The sequence below is a fragment of the Tauraco erythrolophus genome, chromosome 17 (genome assembly GCF_009769465.1).
Source record: "Tauraco erythrolophus isolate bTauEry1 chromosome 17, bTauEry1.pri, whole genome shotgun sequence".
In the NCBI taxonomy this organism is placed as follows: Eukaryota; Metazoa; Chordata; class Aves; order Musophagiformes; family Musophagidae; genus Tauraco; species Tauraco erythrolophus.
Window position 1 is genome coordinate 8,693,390 of NC_141481.1, and position 17,499 is coordinate 8,710,888.

The 17,499-nt window shown below is 43.5% G+C and overlaps 1 protein-coding gene across 2 annotated transcripts in view; it reads right to left on the reverse strand.

Annotated features, from left to right (window-relative positions):
• Window positions 1-4,520: 4,520 nt before the first annotated feature.
• PRKAR1B (protein kinase cAMP-dependent type I regulatory subunit beta) overlaps window positions 4,521-17,499 on the reverse strand; it is a 101,898-nt gene continuing 88,919 nt past the window's right edge. For both annotated transcript variants that reach the window (XM_086621989.1, XM_086621988.1), the window contains exons 10-11: window positions 7,095-7,176; window positions 4,521-6,669 (exon numbers count right to left, since the gene is read on the reverse strand). In XM_086621989.1, the coding sequence (XP_086478115.1) occupies window positions 6,497-6,669; window positions 7,095-7,176 (255 nt within the window). In that variant the 3' untranslated portion in view covers window positions 4,521-6,496. The remainder of the gene's footprint in view (window positions 6,670-7,094; window positions 7,177-17,499) is intronic.

Below are 17,499 nucleotides of genomic sequence, written 5' to 3' on the forward strand. Positions count from 1 at the left end.
GGAGGCGGGTTTGTTTATGGCTATTTTGATAGGGCAGCTTTCATCCGGACACAGGTTCTGCTGCATCTCCCCACTCGCACAAGGGTGCCTTTGTTGGGCTGGTTCTCGTGTTCCTCGGGAACCTCCGGCCGTTTCGGTACCTTCTCCTGCCCCCTGCAAGTCCAAGTTTTAAAAAGCCCTCTTTGGCTAATCCCATATTTCTCTAAAAACTAAATCCTGGGCTAAGAGCCAGAAATGCAAGGCAATAGCAGAGGGTGAGATGCTTTACTGGAAATGTGTCAAGGATATGAACCATCCTGCCATCTCACGGGAATTTGGCCCATGGTAGCATGTGCTGGATGCATCTGAACATCTGCATCAGCGGGAGCGGAACTCATGATGCTGCCGGTGGCCGTTAGCGGCAACTTACAGGCTTGCCAGGCTCGGGAGCAGCTCTATTGCTTTCCCAGATCCCTTCGGCCTCGCCAAGAGCCGTAAGAACCGTGCATGGGGGCATGACTCCTTCCTCCCAACTGCAGGACCATGACCAGGGCTTTTCCATCTCTGCAGGAGCTGGTGCTAAGAGATGCAGCTTCTCCGCCGGCAGCGATTCCCGCAGTCGTCGTTGCACAAGATGAACTGTGAACGGTGACGCATCTCCCCGCTCGGCGCTTCTGCAGCGCGCTCGGCTCCCCGGGCAGGGTGGGGTGCGGAGGAGATGCACCTCCAGGCTGGAAAGTCTCAATCAAATAACCCGGAGTCTGCAAACGCAGCCAACTACTTCTATCTGGCAGATTGCTTGAGCTGCCCCTGGATGTGAGGGAGAAATAATCCCTTGTATTTTTCAGCTGCTGAGTCCGTTCCCTCTCGCTGCCGTAGTGGAAATAAATGGTGGGAGGGTTTAGCCAGCACTAATTCATTGCCACGTTCGATCTGAAGTCGCTGCGACTTCGTGCTTGGCCCACAAATACAACTGAGAAAATGAAACCGGCTAGAAATACGACTAATCATCCGATCATCGTAAACACATGGTAACGAAACAGAGTCACTCTGTAGCGCACATAAATTCCACACATGTGGAGGAATGCAAAGCAGCTATTGTACCCCCACTTCGCAGATCCATTTCACTATTTTCCCAGTTTATCTGGAAAATACATACTGCTGGTACTGTACGTCGTATTTCACTGCTATGCACCATGATGTCTTCTAATGGAACAATCGCCATGCTTGTAGTCTAAGGGCGATACAAAAGTGCTTTCAAATAATAACAATACATTTTCTGTATAAAGAGGATAGGGAGTAGCCACTTCCCAGAAAGGCTTGATTTCCCTAGAGCCAGTAGTATGAACATCCAGAGCGCCAGTAACAGCAGGCAGTGGTGAGAAAACCCCTACCTCATCATCAGTCTATACGTCCCGTCTCCAACTGCCAGTTCTTGCAAAGAGCGGAGGCTGTTAGCACCCACCAAGGGTGAAGTGAACGCACCCGGCGAGTCCTGGCAGCGCGAGGCTCGATTCATCCCATCAGGGCTCGGTGAGGGGGCACTTTTTTTTGGCAAATCAATTCTTTTCAGCTTCGAACCCGCAGAAGTTTGTTCTTGCAGCCTGGCTACCAGGGATCACGCAGCAGCGCAGCATCTGCCAATTCATTCAGCGCTGCTGGCCCATGCAGCGACATGGCACGCCACTGTTCCATGTTTGGAGACAGTTTATACTGGAATAGGAGCAGTCTTCTTGGGTAAAATGATGATTTTTTTCCTCCATGAGAGCTCATGACTTTTTTTAAAGAGAACTCTGCACACTTAAACTTGCCTAAGCACATGAGGATGGGACGTGTGTCGCAGCTTGCCCCGGCAGCGGAGGCTGCCCGCGATACTTTTGCAGAGAGTGACTCGGAAACAAGGATTAAAACACAGCTGGGAAGGGGCTGGAGCATCCAGAGGCAAAAAGTTACCCATGCATTTCTGAGACAGGAGTCGGAGTATGCCCAAAGAGACACTCATGCTTTGCTGTCCTTTCCCAAGCAAAATGCAGCCTCTTTTCTAAAAGCTGAATCCAGATTTTTAGCCATCAGAAGAATCACTCTGGTATTGGAGCCTGATCAAGCACAAAAAACATCCTCAGCCTTCGCAAAGATACCAGATGTCTGCAGATGCCAGCTCCTTTGGCCAGGCAGCTTTTTCAGAGAAAAGGCCAGCTTGTGTGAGTGCTGCACCCCAGATAAAACTCTGCTGAGCAGCAAAGACCCACAGAGAAACCCTTGGAGGAGGAGCAGCGCTGAAGCCAGTGCATTCCCATAACATCAGATTTTCAAGGCTACGCATACGCTCATATCCAAAGACGTTCTTCTCCAGAGGGAAGTGGGACCTGCAGAAGTGACTCTGGCTGTTGAAACACTCTGACGAGTTTCTGAGCAGTCGTGTGCATCTGAAGAAGGTGAACATGAGCTCCAGTCAAGAGTTGCCAAATCATTAGAAACAAATAAAAAACCCCACGCCTGGGAATGTAAGAGTAGATCATTCGGTCTTTGAAATATCAAGTACAAGCTTTTAAACTGGTTAGTGCTCCTTGTGTCAACGGTGCAACACCACCTACTCTGCCTTCCTACTCTGCGAATTCCCACCCACCGGCGAGGGTCTCTGGGGACACGACTGCACTTGCAGTGACTGTATATTCATGTGGCCCTGCAATGAACTGTGGGCAGTAGGATCTCAGGCTCTCTTTAAGGAGATATCATGGGTTTGCCTCTGCACAAGTTAATATTCTCTCTCTCTAATACTCTTGGCTGCTAAACAGAAATTTTCTCTTCCATAAATAGGTCAGTGAAAGGATTTATGCACCATTTAAGACCATTTAAGACTTAAAACTGAACGTGATGCACACACCTTGTGCAACCTTCACAACAGAAGAAAAGTTACCCTTCATGTGGTGACTCCACTTCTGAAGACATCTTTTCTGCAAGAAAAACAAACCAGTGGCCAACAACCAGGCTGGCATGCACTGGGATTACTTGATTCTCTGCACAGCTCTTGTTTTCCACCAACACCTCAACAGGTAACGTGGTGGCAGACTGAGCTCGCTTGAGGATCGAGGCTTCATGAGGTTCATATGACTCCACAACTTTAGGTGCCCATTGCCACAAAGCAGTGGGAATGCTTAAGAGAGCTTACAGTAACCTCATACACACGCTAAAGCCTGGTCAGCCACATGGGCCTTGTAAAAAACCTGGAGGTACAATTAGTTTCTATTAAAAAAGAAGTCCTTTCTTTTGTCTTGGGAGTCCTGAAATGGCTGCGACACAATTAAAACTGACTGAAAAAAGAATGACAATGAGGAGTGGTGAGATGCTCTTTTCTGGGGAGCGTGGGCTGGTAATGTCCTTCTGGAAGAACCTCAGAGAGAGTGGTCACTTTTGATTACTACATAATGTGAGTAATTCTCTGGAAAGTCGAGTCCTTCCCGCCTGAATCATAGCAAAGGGGGGAAAAATAACACACTCCAAAAACAGAAAGCTGGACAGCCCTTGGATGCCAGGAGCCGCCCAAGATTCCTGCGTGGGGCCACCACAGAGAAGCTGCATGGAGTGAGGCCCCAAGTCCTGCACGCTGCTCTGGGGTGACGGCTCCAGCACCAGCACCGAGCTTGGACTACAACATACCTACTTATGTGGCCACCCAGAGCTGTGGTGGGTACCGCTGGCAGTGTGGCACTAACGACACATTAACACCTCTTCCTCACCCAGAAGCCATCTCTCCAGTCCTTCAACCCATGTGTTCACCCTGATGCAGGAGATACAGGTGGTTCCTTTGGACGCTCTGCCTTCTCTGAGAAGTTTGTTCTGACCGTAGTTCTTCTTGGCCAGCCCATTGCACAAACAAAAGCCATGGCAGCAGCACAGGACATCTGTGGTGCCAAAAAGGGCTCTGTGCTTCTGTCCCAGGGCAGCTGCACTTCTGAAAATCTGTGCATGGCCAGAAGTGGAGAGGAACAACTGGGACAGATCCCCAGAATGGTTGGGGCCATGGGCTTTGTCTATGGTACTGGGGGAAAAAGGAGCAGCACCAGTATTTGAGAAAGAGCACGCTTGTTCTTCCCTGCTTCTTCCTGCAGGATGTACAACAGACTCAGCAGCAGCCCTGTGGGTTTCGAAGCTCCACATAGGGTCCCTACAACCAGTGGGACAACTCTCATACTTCGCGTTCCACGTGCTTAAATGCCTGGCTAAACTGGCATCTGAACGACGACAACGAATGTCCGAGAGACACCTTGAGCCCCTACTTCTTTATATTGACATATATGGTTACATTTAAACAGAAGAAACTTTCTTCTTCATGCTAGTCCTCCAGAAAACCAGTTTGGTTTCCATTACTATATATAGCGCTGGGATAGATTCTTGGTCTATTTTTTGTCCCTTTGCATCTGATTATTTTCAGTGGAGTTCAAACTTTTTACGATATGCAGATTTTAACTCGAACATGACTTCTATTCATACAGACTTCCATTATTAATAAATCCACAATGGCCGTATGTCATGTAGAAGAATTTTATTCATACCGTAATCGTGTCCCATCATCCACTGCAAATATTACAATTATCTTTAAAATGTCATCGAATATCATTTTGTTCCACTTAAAGCATAGGAATCCTGGTGTTAAATGGTTACACTTCTCTCGAGATCGCTTAAAACAGAACCATAATTCAAATGGATTTTCCATGAGCCGTAAAGGTTTAAAGCAAAGAATCTGTGTTGTATGTGTGTGCTCGAGTAACTTCTGAACAGTGAGGCTAATACTTGGTGTTTAAGAAGAAATGTATCTTGCATGTTGTGCAAAACACTCACAATTTTTTACCAATACAACAGAAATGCAACAGGTAAAAGAACATACATGATTGACTGGTAAACTTTAAAAAATACTTCTTTTTAAAATTGCACAAGAGAGTACAAAAACAGTGTAGCAAATAAAAAGTTTCACAAACGCATATACATTTATCTATCTATATAACGGGGTCTGCCTACATAAATGTACGTGATAAAAATGGCAAGGTTGAAAAATGTGAATGGTCGTACTTAATAACACGTGCAAGAGGCGTAACATAATCATAATAAATAGTAGCAATGAATATACACTGACAGGACCACTGAAAATATGCTGAAATAAATTAAGCACCTTGAAGTGATGAGAGGACTTGGACTCTGAAGTCAAGAAGCAGTCAGCTCTGTAAAAACCACCACGGGCAGCTACTGGAATATCGAGTCCTCTTGGTGAGAGTCAAGAGGAAAGTCTCAAGTTATTTTTTGTTAATTCCAAAGAAGAAAGCACATTGCATGTCAGTAGATTGCTGCCTTATTTCATTGCATAACCTTTGGCATGTAAAAGGTATGGAAAGTTCACATTTACCCAGAAGAATGCTATCATGAAGAAGAAATAGAGTTTTGCCACAACTGAAAAGCGGGCAGTGCTATTTAGGGTAGCTGAGATGCAGACCTTTGCTGCTGTTAGCAAAGACAAGTTTTCCTTCAAAGGAAAAGCTTCCCAAAGAATAATCTAAATGATCCCATCCTTGAGGGTTGCGCAGCAGAGTAAGGTCTGGATCTGCAAAAAGCTCCATCCAAGAGGAGACCTGTGTCTAGGCAGGGCAGCAACATCTGCCAGCGAGACTGCACGCCCCTGGAGGGACCTGGGCTCTAGGACCTTCTTGCAAGATCCTGGTGCTTTTTGTTATGCAATATCTGTCTTTTGGAGGAGAGGCAGCATTTTGAAGCATGTATTTGGCTTTCAGAAAAAAGCTAAAAAAAGTCCTAAAATTTAGTCATATACTAAAAGAGAGGCATTTGAATTTAATTAAGTGGACCTTACTAAAAACCAACTGCTTCACCCAGAAGACCAGAGCAGGCTGTTTGGCTTAGCATATCCTGCAAAGCAGACCTGAAAGGGCTTGTAGCACGGAGAAGTATGGCCCCTATATCTAAACCATAAACAAAATGACTCAAAAGCTCTACTTTTCCCTGGCCTGCTGGAATGATCAAAATCTTCCTCCCACCTTCCCTCTTAAACTGCGCCACTGCCACTCACCTCATGGGATTTCAGAAACCTCCAGCCCATAACCAGTGAAAAGTCTTTTAAAAGTGACAGGCAGAGGGATATCATTGCTTGAGCAAAAGAGCTTGACAAAAGGTGAGTAAGACCAACATTAAAGATACGGAGTGAACCAGAAATTCATATGTATTCTAAATAGTTAAAACCACAGTTTTAAGCTATATGATACAACAACAGGTAAAAATGTTGCCTGCAAGCCAAGAGCCTAATCTTCCCCAAAGCTAGTCTTATCCAAACAGTTGTCTTCCTACTTAAAATGATACATCAGATTTGAACTGACATCCAGTACGTGACACAAACAGAAAAAATACATATAAAATGCACACCTTGTATTTTTTTTTCTTCATAAAGCTACGGAGCTGCAGAGAGCAAATTTAAGTGCACAAGGTCACACAAAGGCAGCTTTCCAGAAGGAATCATTTAGACGGTGAGCGAAATGAAACTGTTGTATCTCTGAATGTTTCTCTTGAGGATTTCAGAACAAGGACCGAGCACTCGTTCGAAGCGGGGCCGGTCCAGCTTTACGCATTTCAGGGGTCCACGTGCCACCACCGTAGCAGCTCGGGGCCGATTGAGCAGTAATGCTATCTCACCTGGAAACAGGGATAAATACGCTGTCACACACCCTCTGCCTCTTTTTCGAAGGGTGCATATTCTAGCCACCATCCAGTCGCTTTGGTTGTAGAACATCTCCCTTTATATATCTTCTGATAGACACTTTACATAATTCTGTTGACAGTACAAATGCATTACACATGCATAATGCATGTGTGTAAAATGCCTTTGAAAACAAATGCTTTCAAACTGTTTTGCTGATTCTGGATCTGTCTCCTGTCAGCTACACTGGTGTAAACCAAGGAATGGTTTCAGCTTCACTGAAATCTCTCAATATCGCTGAAAGCAGCAGCTGACCTACGCATAACCCCTTGTTTGTAAAAGAGTAGGACACTAATTAAGACAATAAGTACTTGATACAACTCCATGTGCCTGTCTTTCTTTTTAAGCTGAATTTTCTTACCAAAATAATCCGATGGACCAAGTCGTCCAACTTCGATGTACTCCTCGTTGTCAGACCTGCGCTGCAGAACGGAAGCTGTGCCCTGGGAAGAGAAGTGCAGAAGGTCAGTTTGCTTTGCTTAAACTTGTTATGCTTTAAAAAGGACTTGGTCTGGAGTATTCCCTTTTGCATGTCACACTCCTTTAGTTCTGCTGTGGGAGAGATGACAATTTCAGTAAATTCCTTATATGTGAATGAAAAGAATTAAAGAATTAAAAAAGTACATCAGCATGGCAAACTTGATTTCTGTCTTACAAATTCATAGATTTCATAGATTTCTAGGTTGGAAAAGACCTTAGAGATCATCGAGTCCAACCATCCCTAATCCCCATTAAACCATATCCTCAAGTAGATCATCAATTGTTTGGGTGCAGGCAGATTCAGCTCACGCAGAAGAGGAGAGAACAGGACAGAACTCAGTAACTCCTATTTAACTAATGCACATCATGCTGTGCAAATCTAAGCTTTAATATAATTTAAAAATGCATTCTCGGTGGATGCAGAACCTTACAAAAGACGCAGAAAGGATTTACATCATAAGGAACAAAAAGGCAGTTTTCCCAGTCACCATCTTGGGACATGATTTTGTAAGACAGCAACTAGAGTTTATTTCTCACTTGATCATTCGCTGGATCTATTGCTGAAGTGGCTGGTAAAGGCAGTTTCTAATGCTTGTTGCAACAAAGGGTGATTTTTTTTTTAGTGGCTTTGCCCGCTTGTGGCCTGTAGTGATCTGGACACCTGCGAGGCAGTCGCTGGAGAGATGGAATGTGTCTTGTCTCCACTACCCTTAATAACTGCTGTACTTGACACATGCTAATACATGTCAAAACTCAGTTACAGTCTATTTAAACCTTCAAAGAGGTTTTACATGCAGAAATATTCTAACCTGGAGGAAATCTTAAATTATGGTGGCATAAAGCTTTTGTAGAGGACTAGAGAAGGTATCTGCTTTTCTGGAAAAAAATTACAGTAACATATGAAATTATCTTCTGAGTCCAAACCAAAAGCATAGGGAAAGGCAAAATGTTAACAGACTTTAACTGAAATTAGAAAGATTTTTAAAAGTCAAGATTTTTAAATAGATTGGAGAGCCATTTTTTGATGGTACAGTTGGAGAGCATCGATGTGTCGATGTTAACATTTTCAGCTTGGAAAGTAATATATGAGGGCTGATCCTGCCCCAATCAGGACAGGGAAGGGAAGGAGACACAGTAATGCGGATGGTGCTCGGAAGATTGCTACCTGGAAAACATCACAGCCCTCACTCTGCAGTTGAACACCCAAGTCTTGTGTTGCTTGGCTTGTCGGTGCTGTCGGTGCCTGTAACCAGCTGCAGGACCACCCCAGCTTAGAGCATCGACCTCCCTCCAGCGCAGAGCATTCAGTGCAGATTCACTGGCTGCAAATATCCTGCAGCTTCCTTCCACCAAAAGAAACTTGTGTGCTTCCAGGTATGGTGGGGGGCTTGAGGAGACACTGACCACCCTGAAACACCTTTGCTTCACTGCAGTTAAAGGCACTCAGCATCTTGCAGAACCAGCCCTTCACCTTTGCACTGTGTTTACATACATTCTATAGTATCCCAAACATCATCATTTAATTGCAAATCTGAACAGCGATGTAAGGCTGCATCAAGTCTGACTTTGCTTTTCTAGGACCTGGGGGCCCAGGAATAACCAAGAGTGGCAGAATATCCACTATTATGTAGCAAATGATCGTAATTTGCTTTCTTCTGAACTAGCACAACTAAGCTGCTGTAATACTGTTACATTGCATCATGTCCTATTTCATAACAGGGTTATTTTTAAGCTCATATACTTTCCAAAATGTTGGGCCACTCTCTAGGTTAATTTATGTGCTATATAAATGAAGAGGTAAATCTTACTTCTGCTGATGCCAGGAACCAGAAACAAAAATCAGATACAAATTGATACATGCTAAGCAGCTGATGGTTTTTATATGGACTTGGATGTATATCAAATTAATCTGGCACATTGAAAGTTATAATTTCTCATTTTGTCCATTAGCAGTAACCTGTGCTTAAGTATAAATCCCTCGATGTCAGACTGTCAACACGTTACATTGGTCACGACAATCTACCGTTCCACCCCAGTAGTTACATGCCGGATCAGTATTACAAAAATACTGAAGAAACACCAGGGCTGTAAATCCAGCTCCATTTGAAAACAATCACAAAACTCTCCTCGGCTTCAGTTCTTTCACTCTTAATACGCCAGGCAGCTGACGGCAGAAGATACAGAACCATGTGCTTGGCACAACGTGCATGGGCAAGTGCACATGAACCGGGTAAGGTTGTTCAAAACTGAGTCAAACATACAGGGGAAGGTTGGTTTTGGTCTTTTGTGAGGTTTGTTTGGGGTTTTGTCTACCATTAAAACATGTTATGCACATAAAATCATCCACAGCAAGTGTGGCTGTCCACAGAAGTAACTGGAAGAACTGGATATAAGAAAATGATTTGGTGCCTGTCAACTTTCCAGCGAGAATTCCTTATCCTTGATATAACTAAATTGTTCCGCCAAAGCTGCTGTTTTCCAAGATCTTCCAGTAAATCTGCAAGGGCATGGAAATGCAAAGACAGTGTAATGAGTTTTGCTATTCACACTTACTGCAAGTTTTCAGAACAAACACGTGTTCATAAGCAGCACTCTCACAAATACCCCACATGGGGAATAACGCGTGTATCGACCTCTCTCTTGCCAAACTTCAGATCAGGTGCAGCTCCCTAAATCGATGCTGTTCTTACAGTGTGCGCAATGTAGGCGGAATCAGCTTCAGAATCGCTTCCAGCCTCTGTCCTCCTCTCCGTCCCCATCTGGAGCCTGGCAAAAACCTAACCCCTTGACCCAAATAGCTGTCTGCAATCCATATGTCCAGTGTCTTTCCCAAAAGTTTTATTACAGATGTTTCATTACATAAAACCAAAAAAAATCCCCAAAGTAATCATATTGACTGTCCAGGTCAAACGAAGAAAGGAATCAATTCCCCACTGCCCACCTTGAGCATGTTGCCATAAAGGCAATCGCAATATCAAGCAATATTGCTTTCATCTCCCCAAGAGCCTGCTTTTATTGTGGCTAATATTTTTTTGACAGGGTTCATATGATATAGGACTCCAATAAGTCAGTCTTCTGAAGCAATTTCTTCCACTGTTCCACTACAGTTGGCCTTTTTAATCCAAGAAACACCATGATATCTGTTGGAGCAGGACAGATGTGTCTGGCCTCCACAATAAACACTTGGCTTGGCAGGATAAAGCAATGCATATTCCAGATACATATTTTTCCACTCTTGTTTTAACAGTCACATAGGCTTTTCCCGTTGCCCAGTGAGAACAGGTCTGTCACAGAGCAAAAGAAGTTTCCTGAAACCCTGACAGCGAGCACCCAGATGTAAGATCTGATTATGCCGCTTGGCCTCTCGTTGCACAAGTCACCAGCTCCACAAGTACATCCTGGAGCATTGTCAGAGTGACCTTCACGGGAAGACTGTCCACACCATGAAACAAAGAAGATGTATTTATCATTATCTATCTATCTTCACTTTGCATATCTTATCTCTGGAAACAATGCTGTTCTAACTGTATTAGAGGAAGAGTCCAGTTGTACACAATCAGTGTAGCCAGGGCAAAAATAATACAGAAATAAAATAATACAGAATAAAATAATATAGAGACAATCCTTTATTACCCATATACTTAATGAAGTCGTCAGAGTAAATGAATTTGTGCTCACCCCTACCCTTGCTCCCATCACAGGTTTCATGGCTGTAATGGATTTTAGTTTACTTGTCAAGTATTTCTGAGGCAGTTTTTGAGCTTTCTATCTTTTTGTCCTTTAGCAAACCCTACCTCTTGTAAGTGATACAACTGAATAAATCTCCTGAGCCCTGTCCCAGGAGGTACAGGCATTATCTAGCAAGGATTCAAGAAGCTTATCACTCTCACTCCCAAAAGCATTTGGTCTTGGTGGGAAAGATTTCCCCTTAAATGGTACACAAAACTTGGCAAGATCAGTCTCTCTGAAATAAACTGCACGATCCTAGATTTGCAGGATCAGGCTGTTTAGTGCTGCTCTATTTAAAATAGTCTTGCACACTGATAGCCACTGCAGCCTCCTACACCACCAATCAAAACCTACAGAGCACAGGCTCAAAGACTGTGAAGAAGTTTGACACCGCTTAATAAATCAGCACTTTGTGATGATATTAAACTGAAAGCAGACAGGCATGCCTTTCTGCTAGCAGACACTCGGGAGTGAAATGACGATCGTCGGTGGATCCAGGAATATTCCCTTTCAGTCACTGGGGAGTGCCTGTATTCCCAGGAACCGACATCATTAACCTTCTCTCCTCTCCTCCAAGTAAATACGGGCATCTTATTGCAAAAACAACAAGAGTAGCAGTTCCAAAGGCAATGTGCCATCACCATCTCTCTGCCATCCTCAACCCACGCACCTGCTCATTCCCTCTATCACTGCTCCATGATGGTGCTGAGAGTATTTATTTGACTCTTTCAAATGCATCAGCAGTTTGTTTTGCAAAAATTTATGGCTTAGATAGGGCACCATAATTTAAGATATAAAAAATAAATTAAGGTTTATAATCCATGAGCTCCCATCCTCTCCAAAGTAATGAGATTTTGATAAATGTTCCACTTTTAAACTATCGGACTATACGGATGAGTGAGACATCCTACAGCGCAAAGACAGTGACCCATCTGGATCAACACTGAGATTCCCAGGCCTTATCCTGCATGTACTTATAAGCACTAATTGCTTCAGGAGCCCTGTTTTTATATTTAAGTATGAATCCTAGAGCTAGCAGTTGGCCTAAGCAGCCTGGCTACAAAAGGCAAGTGTTCATGTTGCTAAAAACTGAAATCTTGTATTTTTTTCCTCTATTTCAGCTCAGCAGATCGCATGGGATCATTCCCAGGCAGCACAAGGCAAAAAGTGGTGGACAGAGATGTGTCCATGTTACCTCTGGGTGGGACAGGCTGTGCAGTACGGTCCTTCGCCAGGGGCAGTCGGTGGGAAGGGAAATTCAGCACTGTTCTGAAAACCTTTTGGTTTAAAAGCTAATCTTATTGATGTTTTGGGTTTGCTGGTCTAACCTGTTTTAAAGACACAGTCATCAGTAAAAAATACAGTGAGGCTCCATCTGTAATAAAGGACATATTTATCATTATTAAAATTGAAGAATATTTATGTTACCATGAATGCATACAACATCAATGTCTATGTCCTTTTGATACACTAAGTATACAGAATAAACTTCTACGTTTTAAGGAGAAGAATTTTCATTTTCATAAGCAGGAAGTTACTATTTCTCTTTCCATTTTTATTACATACTTTTCCACTTACTGCTTTTTCAAAGAGAAGCCCACAAGACAGGGTTTTTTCCCCATGCCCTCAAAATGTTACATTTTTATCCTAGTTTTGAGCTTAGAAAAGTTTTTCTGGCCTATTTTGTTTTCCTCTTTACCATCCACTAGAAAAGAACAGTGCAGTCTATAGAATTAGAGATGGAAAAGGTCAGGCAGATCCATCTGCTGTTGCTATTAACTCTATCGATTGCTATTATGAACATACCTTTGCTCTTTCTCACTTTGTTAATCTGCACACTCCATAATTCACACATTCAAAAGATAAGTTTCCCCTTACTCCACAGTCACACAGACTGTCATTGTATGTCGTTATTAAATCTTTGCTAAGTTACTACAAAAGACGAGGGAAGAGCTGTGAAGTTGTATAAAACGTTCCTGTTCACACGGCGAAGCAGACGGGACTCAATGTAAAGACTCCTGTTGGTTTTAATGGAAGGTGTAGCAGATCTGAAATGAATTAAAAGACCTTTCACACAGTATGATTCTGGGAGTATTTTATTTAATTGCAGGCAAGATGAGGTTTGTGGAGGCAATATCTTTTATTAGACCAACTAACATAGATAGAAAAGAGAGAAGTGCTTTTGGACACACACACCTTTCTTCAAGTTGTCTATTTCTCCAGATATATCTAATAAAAGACACCATTTACCGATCCACAAACATTGGGCAATGTTCTTAAACTATCATAGCTACAACCATAAGAAGTTACACCTTATTTGATCCTATCTGCCTGCTTACTGGTTCATGCATGTGATTAAATCATTCATAGAGCATCTCCGAATCATTACCTTTACAAAATGATCATTTAAATCAGTCTGGTTATCTGATGTGAAGCCTCAAACAACTTTGGTCCAGTTTGGCAACTTTTATGACTGTCATTTATGATGCACCTGTTATAATGACTGTTGAGTGGGTAAGGGCTACCAGGACAGACTCCAGGTTTGCATTAACTGAAAAAGTGGTGGTTGTTTGGTTTGCTTATCTCTGGCAAGCGAGTTCTTTCCTGCATCCATTAGGGTTCACTGCAGATTACAGTGTGAGACAATGCTCAAGCTAATGAGCTACTGAGAGCTTTTGAAAACAAATATACAACATTCAGCTTTTTTAATGTGGCCAAGACTCTTGAAATCTTGAGTTCCACTGATTTCAGTGGATTTTCAGAAAGTCAGCACCTTGGGAGTATCATTAGGATTAACAGTGCAATGTCAAATATAAGCTCAAAAGGCAACATTAGAGCAGTAACGGGTGCACTGTGATACCCACTCAGTCTCCTTGAGAGAGAGCAGTGCTGCACAAAGTGCCTTTACACTGCAGCAACCGCAGTGTCAACGTATATGATTATCGTTACATCGTCGTCATAACATTATAACCTTAATGCATCATATTCTTACTGGCCATAATTCTCAACAACACTAATGCACATGGCAACCTAGCAGATGGAAAGCAAATATCACTACCCAGCTGGCACAAATCCTGTACATTAGCACTACAGCCACACTTGATATTGAACAATCTGCAGTTCACCACGTGTACCAGCTGTATCACACCTGCGTAACACTACTGTATATATATCTGTCTAAATTTCCACCACTTCTTCTACTTGGGCACATTTATTTTAGTTTAGAAATAACTTCCAGGCCTGAGAGAGAGGAACAAAGCTGTCTAGAGCAGCCACCAAAATAGCCACAAACATAAAGGTACTTTTTAAAATGACAATCAATCATAAACCAAGTGTAGCTTAAAACAGCAGAAACGACTGAGCCACAGGGCATTTCCTAGGGACATACGGGAGGCCAGGGTTAAGGCCCAGACATGACTACACCCAGCCCATCATTAATCACCAGGAAACGCCTTTGCCTTGATCATTTAGTATTTCAAATCACAGACTTCTGACAAGGGAAGACCTTTTCTATCGTTTTGTCCATCCTCCTATGGCAGTATCTCAGACAACCTTCCCCTTCAGTGTTTCTTTGATACAGTCTGCATTAAACCTGTGCTGCACTTAATGTATTCGTCTTGAAATAAAAGAAATGTTTTATCAGATGGAGCAAGACAATGCTCAGGTGGAGACAGACCAGTAAACATAGTGAAAAGCCAAAAGGAGCAGAACGTACTGCACCAACTGCAATTCACTTCATGCATGGAGAGCCCTGCAGTACCTAGGTGAAACGAAGTGGGTTTTGCACAAAGAATAAAAAAATCAGGATTTTTTTCATTAAGTTCGGTTGAAAGGCTTTTCAGAATCGCAACATTAAGTTTTACAGTCTTTTGACTTCAAGATGTTGCCCTTGAGCCAGTAGCAGAGCCAACATCTGGCTAGATCACACAGGTGTCTGATAGGGGCGTACCCGCGTGTTGGGGTCTCAAGACTTCAACGACAGTCACCACCATTACCCATCGTCAGATGGAAGAACACCACGGTGGTCTCTGTGCTCCCCAGCCTTGGTGCCAAGGTAGGCCCATGTTTCTCTTCCATACCACCAGTTGCCAAGTGAGACTGGGAAGCCTGGGAGCGAGGGGATGGTGACACAGGGGCGAGGGTACCAGCTCAGAGCCATGGGAGGAGCCCCTTGCCTGGGGCGTGATCCTTCTTGGCTAGTTGTCCTGGCTCCATGCCCAGAAAGCTGGGAAGCAGTTGCACCACAGCCCAGCCTTTGGGGTCCATCTGCATTTTCATCTGTACTCCGCTCTAGGATTTTAGTTGGCCCTTTTATTACACGCTCAGTCCACCTGTCGCAGGGGCGACGAAACGCAGGCCCACTCAGTAAAGGTGGGCTTGGACGCCGGGTTTTAATGAATCATCTCAGTGATACTTGGCCTTGACTAATCAGTAGCTTCTGTGGGAAAACAACTGAATTAATATTCATCCCGGTGCCAGATTTTAAAGACCGTCTGTGCCAAGCGCTGTGGATTATTGGCAACAAGGCACTGTTTTCCTCCCTCAGACATGTCAGCGTACAAAGCAATAAAAGTCACAAAGGAAAAAAAATGTTGCATTTTAGAGATTCTTTCTTTCTACAAAGCTAGCCATTATCTTGACTCTCTCTGAAGCCAGGAAACGTCCACTGAGTCAACATAAAAGTGACTCTATAATGAGTTATTCATCAACTGTTCATATTTGTGACCGACCTGACAGGGCTCATCTCCTGGAAGCAGGCACTGCAGAGCGCTACCACCTACAGCAGGGGCAGGGTTGAATGTACGGGAGAGAAAACAAGAAAACAGTGCTGAACCTCCCTCACCCTGCCCGCAAAATCCTTTCTGGTGAAAATCGTTTTTAGCTGTTAATGTTGTTTTACGGCCCAATTACTCCTACCACCATCTGCTTCTTTGTGAAAACATTCTGTAGATGCTGAAGTAACCAGACCAAGCAAAAGGCTGAGACAGACATCGTCATTGAAGTCTCGTAACTAATGGTGTGACCAGGGCTGGGCGAGCAGCTGTGGCCAGCTAGGGCACCAGCTTCTGAGCAAGAAATAAAACTTGGAGCAAAGCGGGGGAAGGAAAGAAGGGAGTTTATCATGAGATCAGGAAAATCCCCCATGGAAAGCTCTTTAAGTCCCTTCAGTTGGTGAATCTTGTGTTTTCAAAGGACTAAATTTGTGTATTCAAAGGACCAAATTCTGAAATTCAGAGGAAAAAAACTCCTGCGCTCAAAGTTGCCTCTTCCTGAAGCACACTGCAGAGAGCCTTGCGTGCTCCACAAAATCCACACTGCACAGCTAATGAATGAGCCCTAAGGGGCATATTCTTTCAGGAAATCTGCAATCATCTCAACAGTATCTTTGCAGAGGAAGGACAAAACCCACCCCAGTAAGGGACAGCTTTAACATGATCCAGAGAAAGGGATGAACTCCAGCAGGAATAAGGAAATTCTCTGTTCCTCTTCCACCAGGTTGGACACCACTATTTTTCAGGTCTTGTTTATATTTCAGTATTTTTGCTCAAATACAGAGAAGCACTCCTAAGGACAGAGCTCCTAGCTCCTGAGACAGCAGATGCCTTTAATTTCAGTTTAGATTTTACATGCCTCGAGCCATAAAGTTCTTGGTCACGTTGACTAAGTGCTTTGAATCAGGGCTTTTGAGCTCAGTCTTCAATGCCAAAAGAGCTTGTAAGGATCCTGAGAACATCTGGAAACTTTGAGGGGTAAACAGCCTGTGCTGCTCTCCTTGCACACACGGAGAGGTATTTTGTTACCTGGGAACCTCTGCTGTTTTTTCAGATCTCTATGGTAGGAGGACACTACTGGACAAGACTAAAGAGAGAAGAGTCAAAGCATCAACCATACCTTAAAGCAAGTATTAGCTAAATAAAAAGTCACAGGCTGTGTTGAACACAGAAAAATCCTAGCACACTGATTTTTATGAAAATTCAAATGGAGCATGTGTAGATTAAGAATGAAACTGCCAATCCCTAACTTCAGGTTTTACTTTTCTGCACACCAAACAATCTCCCAGTTTTCCACATATCCTATAGCGGTAAGAGGCCAGGGTGTGTCTGTATTTCCAGCATAAACTTCAATTTTATGGGTTTACAAATCAGATGTTTTAAATTACAGCTGAATGAGACTGAAGACTCCTACACAAGTTGTCATGTCAGATGGGAACTGGGGAAACATTCATACACTTTTTTTTGCGCTGGGTATAGCATGTGCAAAAGAGAGGTTATGAAAACTACTTTTAAGCCTTTGAGAATAGGATGGCTACACTGCATCCTCCCAGTGGTTTTGCTTCAAGATCTAAGTTTACCAACGTCCCAGTGACACAGAGTAACACAGCAAGTCCTGCATGTACCTCACGATGCTGGTGTAAGCGATGTTCTCAGTCGCAACGTCCTGGAAGACCACTAAGCGTATCGCTCCTCAGCTGCCACTTTAGCCCTTCGGGACTGCTAATAGCATCATTCCTGGGATAGCTTTTATGTTACAGCTAAAGATCAGCAGATCGAGGGCTG